Here is a 17,227-nt window from a genome sequence, read left to right on the forward strand (position 1 = left end):
TGAGTGAACCTTTTTTCCTCTTGTCACCTGAATCCCTTTCCTGCCCTTTTCCTTGGGGAGGGCACAAGGAACCCCATCCATGGCTCACAGCATCCCTGTTCCACCAGAGGGCATGTCAAGCCTGCAGATGGTATCACACAAAATAGCAACCAGCCAAGCAGAGCTCACAAGGAATAGGATATACTGGAAAGGGTGGGGTAGAGAGGAAAACACACTCAGGCCCATTCAAACTCCTTTACACCTGGGTGATTGCCAGCAGGTCGGAAAGGTCCCTGGAGAGCCAGAGGCTCTGGTAAGAGCAGACTTGCAGCTTTCCAAGGCCCACAATACTAAATCCTCTCATAGCCAGAGCCCATTATTTTAAGATGTTTGGGTCTCCAGGCAGCTCTATGCACTGAGCCTTCAGTTCCTGGACACTATCCTGCATAACACTGGAAAGTGTTACTGGCCCACATCAGGTCCACTGTCCTGTTGTTCTGCTGATTTCTTACTTGTCTGCTTCTTTTCTCCTCTTTAAAGGCGATTTCCACTTCAAGCCATTTTTTCCCCAGTTCTCAAGGCTGCAATTTTCCAAGGACCAGCAGCTGCCCATCAGTTCACATCCCTATGGAAATCCCTTTCTAGTCCATACCTACCTCTCTAAGGCAGTAGTTGACCATCTTCCTGTTACCTCAGCCTTAAATGCCACATCCAAACAAAAGCCACCTGGTCCCAAGCTTGGGTTCACCTAGCAGCATATCATGATAAGCTGAAACACACCTGACAGTCCCCAATCCTGAGACCTGACACACCTGTTGTAAGACCCTGCTAGCCTAAAGCCTTTTAGCAGGGAAAAGACTATCTTTACAGCATCATCAATGTCATGGCCAGGCTGTTTGGGATGCTAACCAGTTCAGTGCACACCCTGTCTCCCATGCCATTTCTCATAGCACCCATGCAGAACACCATGCAGCACCCCAAAAAGGCTGCCAATGCCCTGCAGAGCCCCTCAGCCCCTGCCCCCACCCAGATGGCTGACAGATGCAAAGACATAACGGTGGTGTGCATAGCGATTGTGGTTAGATTTTATTGTTTTTTTGTTGTTGGTTTTTGTTGTTGTTTGGTTTTAACCCATATTATTGTTATAATACAAAATATACAGACTGGAGATGCCAAGCGGGTTGTGGGTCACCATGCCCTGGGGCGGGGGTCACGCCATGCAACCTGCAGCGTGAGGGAGGAGGCAGCATCTGCTCCATGTGGAGGGGTAAGGTGGATGCCCCAGAGAGCCTGGGAGGAGGGAAAGTGGAAAGAAGGAGATGGGAGGGATAAGGTCAGGATACCTGCCTGCTCAGCCTCACGGCAAACCCAGGAACAGGACTGTGAGATGAATAATGTGTGGAATGAACCTTAAAAAACACATCACATCTGCAAAGGCCAGGCCAGGGACAGTCCTGCTGGGGAGCAGCCCCATAGCTTTGGCCTGGGGCTCTGGTGGGAGCTTCTAATGTCTCTGACACCAGGGACTCAGCCTGGATCTGGGGCCTGACCCAGCATGGGTAGCAGTCTTGCTCACCCTTTTCCCACTGACCCCAGACACAACAGCTCAGACCAGCCCCGATTGCCCTTGGCTGCTAAGGATGCAGAGGCTGGAGCAGCAGAGCTGGGGGCTGCATCCATCCCCAATGCCTGTGGGATTGCACAGAGGGGCTTCTGCAGTTGGCATGAGGTCATCAGCCCGGGGGCATCACTGTCCCAGCTACAACTCAGGGGGGTATGCAGGCAGCACAGGCCTGCCCACACACATCCAGCTCTGAGGAGCTGGTGGCAAGAAAGATGTGGGGAGCCCCAGGGTGCTGGCTCCATTCCTGGGGTCCCAGGCAGAGTCTCTCACATGGCCATGCCAGGAGAAGGGGCTGAGCCCACCCTGCCCCAGGTGACCCTGGCCAGCCCTAGCCTTGTCTTTCTACCCAAAGAGCTGCCAGCTCAGCTGTGCCCCCAGCAGAGGGCTCTGCCTTGCCACATCGCTTACTCCCCTGCTCCCCAGGGCAGCAGGTAGCCTGGGATGGACCTGGGGAAGATCAGCAGCAATGTCAGGAGCATGGCTGTGAGGCCCAAGGGCCAGGGTGGCTGCCAGAGCCCAGCACACCTCCCTCTTCCATGTGTCCCCATACCTGGGCCGCTGTGTCCGTGGGGAGCAGTCGGAAGGGTATCTCTCCATTGAAGCCTCAAAGTGGGTCCCCAAGGTCCCCTGTGTGCCAGCAACCTGAACTCAAGGACAGGGGCTGAGGTTGCAACTCTCCCAGCCCAGCATCCTCCAATCCTGGGGACCAGTGCCACAAGAAGGCACCTCGGGGTCCCTTCAGTATCCCTTCTCTCCACATCAGACTGAGCCCTCCTAGGTCTAACCAGTCCCTCTGGGGTCAGGTGCTGCTCCCCACACCTCATGCAGCAATGAACCCTGTGCAGCTACGTTCTCCAGGCACAGCCCTTCTGCCCACCCACCAGCCCAGGGGCTGGGTAAGGAGAGCGGCTGTCAGCTCCTGGCTGACATGCTGGTCACACTCCCCAAGGCAGGACATGGCCAGGGCAGGGGAGGAAGCCGAAGTGCTGGTGCCTGTTGCAAGACTTTATTAGTTTATAGACAGACAGCATTGCTGGAGGGTTTGGGCTGGAGCTGGTGCTGCAGGCTCCAGAGGCTGGGGAGGGCCAGGGGTGGGGGAGCCGTGGCTGCACGGGGTGCTGTGCATGGGGGAAGCCTCTGTTGCAGCCCGAGGCTGCAGCTTCCCCGCCAGGAACAGGTGCAGGGAGGTCCATCGGGGCCAAACGCTCGCCCCGTGCCAGCCGTGCCCATGCTCCAACATCCAGGAGCACCTGCTTGGGATCCCCGAGGAAAATGGAGCTGGCCCAGAGGGGAGATCCTGGTGCTGACTGCATCTGCAGGACGGGAGGCCCCTTCCCGCGGGGGTGTCTGTGCAGCCGGCAGAGGGCAAGCTCAAAGGAAAAGTCAAGAGAGAAGCAGGTTCTGGGCCTGGTGGCAGGAGAGCTCAGCTGGAGGCAGTTCCGGGAGCTAAATCACGTTGTCAAAGAGCTGCATGGACCGCATGATGTTCTCGTCCTGCAGGGAGGAGGTGGGAAGTGGGCAGGTTGGGCATGGAACAGCAATCTGGACAGCTTCCCCCAAACCTGATTTTCTGCTCATGGCAGGTCTGACCGATGGCAGGTCTGACCCATGGCACCAGAGCCCCAGGGTTTACAGGCAGTTTCCAAGCCCTACCAGGATGCACAGCTCTCATCTGCACAGGGATGCCAGCACAGATCCCAAAGCAGAGCCCTAGCCTTTCCCCTGGGAGCCATACCTTCACCGCCTATCTGTGAGGAGGGCCATGGGGGAACAGGAACAGGGGTCACCACAGTACAGGGAGACAGCCCAGCCCCAGAGTAGAGCTGCTGGTGGCTTTACCTTCTGGCAGGACTCTAAAAACTCCTCAATTGTCACCACACCATCCTTGTTTCGGTCCATTTTCTGCAGACAAACACAGCACAGGGGGTATGACGGGGACAACCCCAGACCCAGGGAGAGCCCAGCCCACCCTCTGCCCAGGTCCTGCAGGTCTGGACACAGCACACCCCTGCCCCAGCCATTGCCAGGCACCTGGAGGGACCAGGAGGGCCTCCAGCACAGCCCTGCTTCGTCCCCAGAGTGGGATTTTTTTATCCTGTAGTATGCCAGGTTTTGGGCAGTCGTTGGCTCTGTGCTGGAGCTCTGCTTCCCCAGGACGTGCTCTGCTCACCTGGAAGAAGTTCTCCACATGCTCCCGGGGCGCTTCCTCCCGCATGGCCGGGTATGTGTATTTGCCCATCATGTCATAGATGGACTTCATGATGTCCAGCATTTCCTGAAGGGAAGGGGAGTGGGGTTGCAGGGTCAATACAGGGTTCTGCCTGTGCCTAGTCCTCAACCCACCCCTTTTTCATGATGCTCCCAAAAAAATAGCTCAAGTGTGCTTCTGCTGGCTCCATGAACAGTGTGAGCCTGTTTGTGTGCCTGCATGTGTGATGGAGGCCCAAAGAAGCACACCCCTCATCCATCCTCCACCCCAGAGATGCATATGTGCTAGGGGTCCAGGAGAGACCTGTCTGTAAAGCTGAGCTCAGTAAATATTGATGCTCTCAGCTCTCCTCCAGAGCTCAGCCAATGTCCCCAAGTCCTGCCCTCTTCCCTACCAAGTGAAGACCTGCTCTAGCCCTGAAGACCAGCCTGAAACCCCCCATCTGACCTCTTTGGTGATGCAGCCATCTTTGTTCAGGTCATAGAGATTGAAGGCCCAGTTCAGGCGATCATCAATGGTGCCCCGCAGGATGATGGACAGCCCAGACACAAAGTCCTGCAAGGACAGGCAAGGCAGGTAGATGGGAGTTAGAGTCATGAAGGGTTTCATGGACACAGAGGGCACAGCCCTGCTTGTCCCTCTCTCAGAGGGGGAAGTCAGCTCCAAAGCAGCTGTTCCTCAGGGCTAGACTGGTAAGGAGAATGCCAAGTATCAAAAAGAGCCTGGGGAAAATGGATCGCTTGTCCCCAGATATGTCCCACACTAGTCCCTCGGGTCACAGCACCCAAAAGGACTACATGCATCAGGACCTGCTGTTCGGCCAAAGCCTTAAGAAGACCCAGCTGTGGCTGTGCCTGCCAGTCTGGGTACCTGTAAGACACTAGTCAGAAAATACAGAAAGCCCCCTTTTTGTGGTTTTTCACTGTTTTTCCACTGCCTCTGGGAATTTAATAAAGTCCACCAGCCCCTGCAAAGCTCTCCATCCATCTGCAACAGCAACACTGCTCAGCCCAGCCAACAGCAGCTGAAGGGACTTGCCCTCCTTACCCCACTTCCATTCCCTCCTCGGCCACAGCTCACCTCGAAGCTGACAGAGCCATCATGGTCGGTGTCAAAGGCATTGAAGAGGAAGGTGGCATACGTGCTGGAGTCTGGGGGAAGACAGACAGTGTGAGGGTGCTGTGTGTGACCCCCTGCCCCATGGAGGCACCCATGGCAGGGCATGGAGATGAGGACAGTGATAGGCACTCACCTCCCTGTGGGAAGAACTGTGAATAGATCTGCTTGAAGTTTTCTTCATTGACGATGCCACTCGGGCACTCCTGTCAGGACAAGCCACAGCATCACCTCCACATTGCAGAGAGGGATTGAGCACTCCCTTAAATCCCTGGGGCTCCCTTGCCTCACCCCCTGACCCTGTGCTGCCTGGTGTGTTGGCTGGTAAGACTGCTTGGAGCACCTCCCTGGTTTTGTGGGCTGCACCTCTTACTGGAGGAACTCTGCATCCCAGGCACCCACAGAGGGGGCTCTCTGCACCCAAGGGACGGAGCACAGGATCAGGCCTCCCCACTGAGCTCCCTGGAGGTAGGATCAGGCCATAGCCTGATATAAACTTCAACCACAAGGTCCCAAAGCCTTTGCAAACCCCAGGCACCACTGGGTATGAAGCACTCTACCAGGTGGACATGACATTGGAGGCAGAGGCTAGCAAAGCTGGTCAAGGGGTACTCACGTTCTTGAAGCCTCGGTACAGGACCTGTAGCTCTTTGCGGGTGAACTTGGTCTGCTCCTGGAGCTGCTCCAGCCCCTCAGGGCGGTGGCAGACGGTGGAGAGCTCAAACTCATCCTCAACGCTGTCTGCAAGGAACCCAGGGGAAGAGAGGGCAGCTGAGGCCAGCACCATCCTGCCCTGCTATGCCAGGGGACAGGAGAAGCACCTTGCGCAGCACACTCCATCCTCTCACACCTGCCCAGGGTGACACGTTTTTGGGGTGCCCACTCAGCTGGAGATAGGTCTATGCCAGCAGGGGATACTCAGACACCCTGGGGGCAGACCAGCAGCTGACACTAAGCAACAACATCCTCAGCCTCTGGCACAGCCCATACTGGTCAGAAAGGGGGTGTGAAATCCCCCCACTGCTGAGAGGCCCCTGCCTGCCCTTCTCCCCCCAGGACAGGCATCTGCTCCCTGGAGCCAAGACCCTGAACATCCTGCAGGTCTGTGTCCAGCAGGAGAGCTTACCCCCAGAACTCCAACTCAAATGCCTCCCTGGCTGTATTTAGACCCCATTCTGCTCACTGTGCCCCCCCTTAATCAATGGCTTCTCCCTACCCTCTGGCAAGCCACACAACCCCTGCCAGCAGCAGCCAGCATCCCCAGACCCCACTGCAACTGAGGGGCTGTAGCCCCACAGCAGGTGCCTCCCTTCATGGGGTGGATCAGTCCCTGCCCCTCCATACTCACTTTTTCTCCCAGGGGGTATCAGCTGGGATCAGACTCACCAAGGGGCCAAGCACACCAGGTGCAGGGGCACTAAGGGACTTTGTGCAGCTCGGCGCTCAATCCCTGCTCAGCCCCTTTCACCCCCCCATCACACCTCCATCTCCAAACCTTTGGAGGTTTGAGCTTTGAGCAACAACCCCCCAGCACTTAAACGAGTGCCAGGAGGTCCTGCTGCCCGAAGTCAGCTCCAAAGCCTATCTTGCCACTGTGCATCCTGTGGGAGAGGCTCTGGGGAGCTGGAGAGGGCAAAAATCATCCTGGCAGCAGGCGAGAGCAGAGATGGGTGCAGAGCCCATCGGATCGGACCCCTCTGGGGTAGGACTGATCCTTGAGAGCCCCAGACCCAGGGCAGGGGAACGGTGAAGGCATCCCCTTCCCAAGGGAGGGCAACGGCAGAGGGCAGGCAGCAGCACCGCCAGGGACACACACACACAAAGGCAAGAAGAAGCACTTGCTTTCGCTGAGCGAGGGGATGGATTTGGGCCGGCAGCAGGGCAGCAGTTTGAGGAATCGCTGCTTCAGCGCTTTTTTAGTTTGGCCTGGCGGGTTGCCTGGAAGAAAGAAGGAGTCACCAAGCAGAAGAAGAGTTAAAAGAGAAGCGGCCCCTGGACCCCGCGGGCAGGAGGTTTATGCACCCAGCATGGGGCAAGTGGGGCCAGAGGCAGCACATGCAGTACGAGGAGCAGGAAGGCAAAGCCCAGCCCAGGCTCTGCTTGGCCTTTCCACTTCATCCCAGGACAAACCCGGCACTGGAGTTTCCCTCTTTGGGAAGGATGGGGAGGGCAAAGGGGGAACCCTGCAGGGCTACCCCCACCCAGCACCTCTACACTCTCCACTGGAGCATGCTGGGGTGTGCTGGAGACACCCAGCAGCCCAGAGACCCAGGAGGTGGCAGGGCTGGACTCTGCCTTGAGGCGAAATACCTGCTCCTTGGGGACCCAACCCTCCCCACGGGGCTATGTGGGGAGGCAGGGAAGGAGAGAGCCCAAGAAACAGTCTGTGGCCAAGCTGGGACCTTGCATCCTCCCCAGAGCTAGAGGCCGGGTTTGATCCTGCCGGCACCCGACGGCGGAGCACGAAGCATGCCCCCCCAACCCAGCCATGCAGCCCGGACTGCGGCATGCACCCCAGCATGGCACCAGGATCTGAGCCCAGGAACCTGCTTTGAGACAGCCAGAAGGGGAACGGGGCTCAGGACTTTGCCTTGGACAGGCTATGGGGCAGGGTGAGGGGCTCCCCATGTCAGCCCGACCCACAGCCGTTGCTTCCAAGGGGCCCTGTATCAATAGCAGGTCCCCTCACTGCACAGACCCCTTTGCCACCCCTATTCCCCCCATCCTGACCCCGATGGCTTTGCTCAGCCCCATCTCTCCCAGCTGGCACTGCCCCATGGCAGCAGACCCGCTTCCTCCCTTCCCGCGGGGCCCCACAGTGCCTCAAGCCAGCAAACAGCACAGGACTAACACCACAGGCAGGGAGGGGAGGAAGAGGAAGGGATGAAGGTGAAGCTGGGCACCAACCCCCAAAGGGAGGCAGGCAGCAGTGTTGGGCACCAATGGGACGAAAGGTGCAAAGTCCCTTTGGAGCTCCACTGACACCAGATTTGTTTCCAGCACCCTGGGGATCTAGCAGCAGACATGACACCTACAAGTCCTGAGCTCTGGTTTTGGGGATTTTTCTCTAGGGGGCTAGCAGAGGGGGCTTCTCTGGCAGTTTTGTCAGCCTTGTGGGGCTGAGCTGAGCCCCAGGTACTGGGGAAATGGTGTTGTGTGGTACACAGCTCCAGGATAAGAACATGGATCTGCATCCAGCAGCCCCTGCTAGGCAGGTGGGTCCCCAAGTGCCCACAGGTAAAACTTGAGACCCTTTGACCTTACACCAAGGCAGCTGGCTGGGACAGGCAGTTCCATCACTCAGGAACAATGGAGAACAGCTCCAGATCATTGTCACACAGTGTCACTCAGAGAGGGCAAAATTCTCCCCAGGGAATTGGCATCCACAGCAGGGTGCCAGTGACATGCAAATGAGTAGGGATGTACAAATGGGGTGACTGAGCACAGGTGAGGGCCAGGATCTTGGCCCTGGCAGGACAGCACAGCCTGGCTCCTGTCTTCTCTGGGGTTTGCAAGAAGATGAGGAAAGAGGTTTTTTCCTTCCTAGAAGCAGGCATCAGTTGTGCAGAAAACATTATTCTGGCCCAACTACTTTTCCAGGGCTTGAGTTTGCAGAGAGAAGGGGAAATTGCACCTTTCAGCCTTCCAAGGATGCTCTGTGGCCAGGTCCCTCTGGCACAGCTGAGCTGTGGGAACAGACCTGGGAGGCAGGAGTAGCCCCTTCGCTCAGGGGCAAGGGATGGAGTGAGCAAAGCAACACCCAATGCCAGGGTGATGGACTAGGGGAGGGAGCAGGGCAGGAAGGAAACCACACAGCGAGAGAGATGCAACAGAGAGTAAACTGTGGTTGGACTCACAGGGGCAGCAGGTATAGGCACGTGCAGTAGGTCAGGTCAGGTGCAAGCTACACTTTAGTTTGTTATAAAGAAGGAAAAAGAAAAAAAAAAAAAGAAAATGGGCGTTTTCTTAATGAGGAAACCTAAGAGGGCCCAATTCCAGGGGCCCCTGGGGCAGTGGAGGGAACACATTCAGCACATGCAGCTCAACAACAGGAGAAGGATGACCAGGGCTGGGGTTTTGCTGTCCTGGCTTTAGTGCACCCAAAGACTCCTCTGGGGATGACACACTTGCCCCTTTCTGTCCCCAGGACTGAAACCATGAGCAAGTCTGGGGGCTCACTGAGCTCCCCCTTGCTGGGAAACAGCTCTGCCCAAAGACAGGGAGCAGAGCCCAGCCATGTGCTGCCCTGCTGGGCACACAGGATGTCCACAGCACAAAGTCTTGTCTCTGCCAGCAATACCTCCTTTTTCAGATGTGGTCTGCCCACCACCCCTCTGCAAGAGCCATCAAGTGCCTGCCGCCCAACACTCCAACAGAAAGGGCTGGCAGTGTTTTATCTGCAGCAGAAGGTCTGCCAGGTTAAGCAGCTTGTCACTTCCCATGCATCACTCCATAGCCCAGCAACTTTGAAACATACACACACACACACACAAACCAAGACTCCATCCTTGGCCAGCAACAAAAGGAGAAGGGATTTCCCACCCCTCACAACCTGCACTAGCTGTTGAAATAAATCTCAGAGGTTTCTGAACACTGTCTCTGAAGGGACCCACAGTGGGTAGATCTCTGACCCCAGCAGTGACCATCAGTAGGACAGCTGTTGACCACTTTGTACTGAGTCACCAGCAGCCGATGTCCTTGGGGACTGGATCCAGCCAGTGCCACCATGTCAGAAGAAAATATGCTGCTGGGCTGCCATCCCCCTTCCTTGGGAGGACCCTAGCCTGGGCTGCTCTGTATCTTCCCCAGAGAGAAAGCAGGAGCCAGGCCTAACCAGGTCTCTTGGCCTCCCCACAGAACCAGTGCCCTCTCAGTGACATTTGGCTGAGGAGACCAACCCACCCCTTCCACAGCACCCTGCTGCTAGAAAAATACCCACAATAACAAACCAACAGGCAGTGCCAAAACTGCCCCCTCACTCTCAGTAACCCATCAATAAATCCATCATCAGAATGGGTGGTAGATGTGCATCGCATGGTGGGGAGAGCCTCCCGAGCATCCCCAGCTCAGCATCCAGGCACAGCGCTGCTCCAGGATATGAGCAGTGCACAGCCATGGTGTGGGTCTTGCAGTTCCCACAGCCCCTGCTTCACCCTGTGGGGCAACATGAAGTCAGTGGGGAGGTCAGGAGGAGCTGGTGCCCCAGGGACAATCTGCCCCAGCACCCTGCCCTAGGAGCAGATTTTGGGCAATGGAAGGCAAGTAGACAACGGGATCCTCTGCCTTTTTAGATAGCCTGGCTGGGAAGCAGGAAGGTGAACCCCAGCCAGGGTAGGGGGACAGACCTGAAACAGGGGCAGGACAGGCCCATGGGAGCACAGGAAAGGGGTCAGCAGTTTACAGAAGATGTCTTTTTTCAGTAAAAGAGCCTCCACCTCCTTCCAGAGCATCACCTTTTCCCAGGAGACAAGAGGCACATCCGCAAGCTCCCCTCGCCAGGCCACAGCTCTGGGTCCATCTAAGCAGCAATGCTGAGCTCAGTTGCGCCTACAACCTGTGGCTCACAAGTATCCCTGTGCGGGACTCAGCTCTGAGCAGGGTCTTCCACCCCCCAGCTCTGCTTTCCCTCCACAGTGCCCAGGGTCAGGCAGTGCCACCTTCCTCTCAGAGGTACCACAGCTCTCTGGGGTCTGCCAGGAAGGCTATCAGCAGGATGAGACAGCGAGTTACCCCAGCCATTCCGGGAGGGGTGGGGCGGTCAGGATGTGTCTTGCCAGCAGCAGCTCTGCAAATGACCCTCATCAGTCAGCAGGGACAGAGCCGAGTGTGACAGTGGCCAAGGTGCCTGCAAGCAGCCGCTAGGGCCAGACAGTCATCTATTAGGGGAATGAAATCAGAGCTGGCACCTCCCAAAACAGGGGACAGATGGAAAGACCCTGTCCTGGGGGTCCTGGGTGCCCCCACAGGGGCAGCCTCAGCCTGGACACCCAGAGCCATCAGGGCAGGAGCTGGGAGCAGCAAAGCTGCAGTTCATGGCATAGCAGAGACTCAGAACGGGGATGTTTCCTGGTGCCAGAGAGGGGATGACGGCCGTGTGAACCCCGTGCCAAGCAGGCCCTGAAGGGAGATGAGGGCATGGGCCAGGAGGGGCTGCAGAGCAGAGCTCACAGCAGTGCTGTCCCCATTCCCATCGCCAGCCTGCGACAGTGCTTGCAGACAGCCTGGCTGTGCCCAGAGGAGATACTGGCAGAATAATAATCTCACACAAAATGTTGAAAGCAGGGAATGGGATGGGATACAGGTGTCAAGGAGCACTGGAGCTCAGAGGATCCCCAAATGGAGCAGGTAAGGCTGGGGTACTGGGACAGCCATGTGCATTGCACTGTTGCAAAGCCCACACATGGGGACACACCTTGCCATGACCCCATCACCACCTCCATGGCAGGGACACCTCTGCCAGCAGGAACCAGTACATCTAAGGTCCCAGAGGAGCTACCAAAGAAGTGCCCCAGCAAAGCAGCAGCTTCTGTTAGCTGCAGGCAGTGTGTCCTCTAAGACAGCTGGTGCTCTGCATTACCCAGATGCCATCTGTAGCCTCCCCAGTAAAGCACAGGGACAAAGCCTGGACATGCCTCAAACACAGATCCCAGGCAGCTCAGACATCAGGGGTTTGAACGAGCTTCGTGAGCACAGCACCCTTCTCCCCTCCCTGTGTTCAACCACTAATTGCTCTTCTTATCAATCCTGTCTGTACATCCTCTCATTCCAAGATCTGCATGCCTAGGATGCAATCTGCAGCCCCTTCATCTCACAGTATCCCCAGCGCCAGGCAGGAAGCAGAGAGGATGGGGGCAAACAAACTCCAAATGGCACTCAAAGTCTGTTGGCAGTCCCTGTCTGAGCTAGGAGAGCCAAGGAAGGCAGCCAAATGAGACAAGGCAGCAGCAGCCTACAGCTCTCTGCACTGCCACCCTTGCCAGCCACAACCAACAGGTCCTGCATCCTTCACTCTGACATGTTCTGGGTCCTCTTGCCTGGCCACATCCAACCCTGTCCTCAGCACCCACCTGCCCATCCAGGGAGCTCAGCACCCATGGCAGCCCTTATCCTCCCCAGTCCTGGCAGAGCCACACAGGGAGGGCAAAGGGACCGAGGCCTCCAGCCTCTTTTAGCCAGGCTCTCCTCATAGCCACCAATTCCTGAGACAGTGGGGAAAGCTTTCCCCTGTACGATGCCATGCCCCACATCCAGCTCCCCCTTGTCTCCCCAGCCCTCTTCCCCATCACCTGACAAAGCCCAGCACTTTGCATCCCAATGCCCTCAGACTCCAACAACCCCAGACAGCTCCAGTCCACCAGCACTCCACACATCACTGCACCCCAATGCCTCCAGATCCAGATATCCCCCACTCTAATGCTCTCAGACATGCCATCTGTCTAGCATCTTGCACCTCAACATTCCACATTCCTGAGTCCTCAGATACCCCAAACATCCTGGATATCCCTGCAGCCCAGAGCCCCCCCAAGCACCCAAATACTCCCAAAGAGCCCCACACCCTAGACACCCTCACCTCCCCAGCTGCCAACACCCTAATGCCACCAGACACCCTAGACACCCTCCCACACTCTAGTGCTTCCCCAAATGCCCCAAAACACACTAATCCTTCTAAACCTCCCCTAAGCACCCTGCAGCCCCTGAGACAGGAGGTGCAACCCCATCCCCTTCCCTATTGCACATTCCCTGGGCAGGTCGATGATGCCCAGGGCATGGAGTAGCTTGAGGCTGGAGATGAGCAGCAGGATGATGCCCACTGTTTGCAGCCCCTGCGGGTCCCAGCATGTCCCAGCAACCAACATCCCCAAGACACACAGCCCTAGCAGGCAGCTCTGGCAGCAACAGACCAAGTAAGGAAGAAGAGGGGAAGGTATAGGAGGAGAGACCTGCCTTGGCCCTCCCTCTTCCCGCCCCAAAACCTTCTGATATCCCTTGGGGCACCCAGGCTGCAGGGGAGGAAGAAGCCCAGGCATCTGCCCAAGGGACTTAGGGGTCAGCTCCCACCCTTGCACTTAGACTGCCTGGCACGGGCACCTCACAGCACTGAAAACTGCAGAGGTCTGCGGAGCTGGCACAAATGGGTGTGTGGAGGAGGCTTGGCTGCCCCTGACTCCCACCCCAACACCAGCGCGTGGTGGCATCAACCCTCGAGCTGCGCCACATGCAGGGACCCTTGAGCTCACCGCTCACTGCCTCCTGGGACACTGCTGCCACCCAGGGACCAGCCCTGCCCAGGACAGACCCTCTGTCCCATCCCAAACCACCAAACCTGCTCACCCAGCAGTGCCCCAACCTGGCGTGCACACACTGCACAGCACGAGGAACTCCCTGCCTTGGAGTTCACCCTTGCCTACTGATCACCTTGATGGACACTTGCCACCCTCATCTCTTCCCTCTTCACCTTTTGGGGGAACATCCATACCTCTCCACACCAGCAGGTCAGTCATAGTCACATGCAGGATCTGCAGTACCTGGAGGAGTCAAAGCTGGCAGCTTCCATGGTTGCTGGAGGGGAATGTGCTCCACTCCTCTGCCTGGAGGAAGGGCAGCATGGCAGGGCTGCCAGCCAGGGTAGGGTCTCCCCAAAGCCTTCCCTTGTGGGCAGCAGGGCAGAGATCCCAGCCTGGCAGCTGCCATTATTAGGAAGTCTCTGAGCTGGTTTTCTATACATCTCTCACCTAAAAGCTGCTTCTGATGTGGCCACCCTCTGCCCCAGCAAGTCCCAGTGCAAGTCCCCGGTCTGTGGGGAATGAGACATTCCCCTGCATCCCTGGGAGGGGATGCTGCAGCCAAGCATGGAGGGTGGAAAGGACCTCCTGCTGCCTGCACTTCAGGGACCACAAACCCACAGAGCCCTGGTCAGGGCACCTCTACTCCAACCTGTGTCCAATCCTGTGGTCTAATCCTGCCCTTCACAGTGGAGACTTGAAGGACACCCTGTTGAGCTATCTCCAGCACCCTACAGCCCAACAGAACCCTGTGCTAGAGAGCCTCAGGATGGCTCCAAGCCAAACTTCCATTGGACTCTCTAACAGAAGAGCAGGACTGCAAAGAAAGGCTGTCCCAACTGGCTTCCTTGCTTTCTAGCTTTATTGCTTTTTCTCCAGCCTGTGATTTTCTCATCTCCCCGTGGCAGAGTGATCTCCCTGCCCTTCCATCTGCTGGCTCAGAGCCCACCTCCAGGGCAGGATGAAGCAAAGTGGGGTCCCTGCTCCATGTTCAGCTGGGTCCCCTTGCTCCCTTCTCCAAGTACATCAGCAACAGAAAGAGCAAGCCAGGCCAGAGGGAATTGAGAGGAAAGCAGTGTGAAAAGTGATTAACATGAGGCCGGAGGGAGAAGAGATTCAACAAGCTAATTACATCTGGCTGGGCTGAGCAGGATGTGACACCACAGTGGCAGAGCCAGCAGGGCACATGCTGCAGGTGCTGCAGTCTTTGGGGAGCTCAGTGCTGGGAGACCTGCCTTGTCCTGGCCCCAGCTATGGGGTCACAGCCAATGGGACCGTGGGGCAAGCCCCTTCTGCCCAAGCTTCACCCTCTTCAGGCAGGGTGAGACAGCACAGCCCACCCTGTATCCACAGAAATGACCAAGGCTGGTGTCCCAGGGTGTGGAGCATGTGGAAGACACTCTACAGAAGGGAGTGTAGGGTCCCTAGGAGACCTTCTTCAAGACCCCAGTGCTGGTGGGATGCAGCCCCACCGCAGTATGCCTGACAGTGCTGGGACCCAAACTCAGAGCCTGGCCATGGCTACCATACAACTCGGCCCTGCAACCCTCCCCCTCCTGCTTTGCAAGCACCCACTCTGAGGGAGCAGCTCTTTGCCGATTCAGCCACCAGACCCCGTCCAGCTCTAAAGCCAGCTAAAAAACCTGCCAGCCCTTGGCAAAGGAAAGGCAAGGGTAAAACCCACTGCACACAGGGAAATCTTTGGTGCACCCCCACCCAGAAAACTCCAAACTTCAACCTGGAGCACCCGCAACTGTCTCAGGCTGGATTTTGGTGCTCCACGATCTACCCCCTGTGCAGCCAGCTTGCCTTGGCTTCTCAGGTCTGTCAGACCAGCCAAGCTGGATGGTACCCTGAGCCTGGGGAACCCTGGCACTGTGCCCCAAAGGGCTGATACCTCCTACAGCCAAGACACTGTGCTTCTGCTGGTTCCTAGAAAGCAGGAGGAAAGCGGGGCCTTGCTCTTGCCAGCACTGTGGGGATAGTCTCCGGAGGGATCCTCACCCTGAGCCAGGCACCAGGAGGTAGCCACGCTTCTTCCTGCCACCACCCTCCTACCTGGCATCCTTTGGGGTGCTGGTGGCACCCAGGCAGGCTACTGCTCTCTCCCCTTTCTCCCTAGATTCTGGAGGGGTTTGGCACCCTCCGCAACCTTGCTTCCACCTCTGCATCTTCAGCTCTGGGGCAACAGCAGCAGCCCCCAGGGAAGGCAGGTACCAGCACACCCTATATTGAGGGCTCTCCAAAACACAGTCAATCCTACCTGTCCCATGCACAGATCCTGACCCAGCCAAGGCAGGGACAGCCCTGCCATCCCTGGGCAGACACCAGTTATCCTATCCGATAGCAATCTGCAGCTTCATCTAATATTCATTCCCGGGCGGCTCTCCCTCCTTTTACCTCCCGCCTACTTCTCCTCCCAGCCAGGACCAATTGCTCTCCGCTGAATTATTGATGCTGCGCTTCAGGAGCCAAAATCAATAGTGTTTCTTTTTGCCTGCCCCCTCCTGAGTACTTAGACAAAGCAGGCTCTTGTCAGGGGTTTGGGAGCCCCCAGGCAGCTTGACAGTGCATATGCAGCTTCACCAGGACAGATGTTTGGGGCTGGGGACAGGCACAGTGGCACACAGTGGAGGGGGGGGGTGACATGGCCCACCAGTGATTACCAGCTGGTAAACAACGCCAGCTCCAGTATCGATCACGCCTAGAACTCCTGGAGCACAGCACACCCATGGGAAATACTCTTCTGCTGCTTCCAGACAGCAGCTCTGGCTGCGCAAGATCTGAGGGGTGACAGCGCCAAAGGGACAGGCCAAGGGGTGCAGAAGACTACCATTGCTCCCCTTCAGGTTCAGAGGAGTGCCAGCTCTGAATGGAGGATGGGTTGCTCAGGGCCTCATCCAGCTGAGTTTGGGAACCCACAAAGCTTTGAGTTCTCCTCTGTTGCCCCTGTCTCCTCCGTGGTCCTCCAGGGCAAACGGAGTCTCATTTCAAATGCTCCCATCAAACCCTTACCCAGGGATAAGGCATTTTTCCAGTGTCCTCTGGAGATGCTCCATCCCCAGCCCACAACTGGTGGCACAGACCTTTCCCAGGATACCACCAGCATGGCCTAGGCAGAGGGACAGCCACAGGCAGGGGACAGGCAGGGATTGCACAGGGCAAGGCAAGTGCAGCAGGCAGTATCGATGGCTCTGGAGTGGGTGGTGGGACCCGTGTCCATTAGCAGAACTGAGCCATTAGTGTATGGTTTCAGGCTCTCTGCGGTCTCTGGGCTGTCACTGCTGGCCCAGGCATGGCTGGTAAACAACCCTCCGAGGGGACTCAGCACTTCCCAACCCCAGACACTGCCTGGGACCTTCCCCAGAGAGCAAAGTCTCCTACCTGCTGCCTCCTGAGCCAAAGGGGGGTGACCCATGCAACAGCATCTCAGCCCCATCTCAACACCCAGTCACTCACCCACAGGACTCCCCGTACAGCACTCAGGGCTCTGCTCAACCTCAGCTTATTTCTGCCCCTTGAGCAACATGTTTCCCTTCCTCCAGGCACCTTTTGGTGATGGGAGAAATTGTTGTCAATTAGGAGCACCTGGATCCCTCTTCCACCACCACAGCTGGGGTGAAGCTTCAGCCAGGCTGGAGCGACCCACAGCTCCCCAGTGTGAGGATGCAGGTGGAGGGGGACAGGACAGGCTTCGTCTCTGCACACTGCACAGGGACACCATGTCCTCCTGGGGACAAGGGAGGACTGTTGGCAAGACCTCTCCTCCATAGGAGACAGCCATGTCACCATCCATCCCAGTTGCCTCTAGAGGGGTGCTGGGTAATGGGAACCAGTCTGGACACAAGACACAACATCTCTAACCTCCCGCTCTGTCCCAGACTGGAGTAAAGTCACTTGCAGATTGGCAAGGAGTGTGCCCCAAGGGATGGAGGAGCATGGTCCCAGAGAGGAGCAGTCACCACAAGCCAAGAAGTGGCCCCTGCCTTGTCCTGCAACCCTTAGCAGGATTGCTAC

At 57.2% G+C, this 17,227-nt stretch overlaps 1 protein-coding gene across 4 annotated transcripts in view; it reads right to left on the reverse strand.

Moving 5' to 3' along the window:
* Positions 1 to 1,042: 1,042 nt before the first annotated feature.
* The window catches only part of KCNIP2 (potassium voltage-gated channel interacting protein 2), a 44,476-nt gene continuing 28,291 nt past the window's right edge, over positions 1,043 to 17,227 (reverse strand). For 3 of the 4 annotated variants that reach the window (XM_051619578.1, XM_051619577.1, XM_051619579.1), the window contains exons 2-8: positions 5,545 to 5,669; positions 5,065 to 5,134; positions 4,893 to 4,963; positions 4,260 to 4,367; positions 3,774 to 3,878; positions 3,443 to 3,505; positions 1,043 to 3,097 (exon numbers count right to left, since the gene is read on the reverse strand). In XM_051619578.1, coding sequence (XP_051475538.1) covers positions 3,050 to 3,097; positions 3,443 to 3,505; positions 3,774 to 3,878; positions 4,260 to 4,367; positions 4,893 to 4,963; positions 5,065 to 5,134; positions 5,545 to 5,669 — 590 coding nt within the window. In that variant the 3' untranslated portion in view covers positions 1,043 to 3,049. Of the gene's footprint in view, positions 3,098 to 3,442; positions 3,506 to 3,773; positions 3,879 to 4,259; positions 4,368 to 4,892; positions 4,964 to 5,064; positions 5,135 to 5,544; positions 5,670 to 6,770; positions 6,867 to 17,227 lie in introns of all 4 variants that reach the window. The other variant, XM_051619576.1, reaches the window with a different exon arrangement.

This window comes from Apus apus, chromosome 4 (genome assembly GCF_020740795.1).
Source record: "Apus apus isolate bApuApu2 chromosome 4, bApuApu2.pri.cur, whole genome shotgun sequence".
NCBI lineage: Eukaryota > Metazoa > Chordata > Aves > Apodiformes > Apodidae > Apus > Apus apus.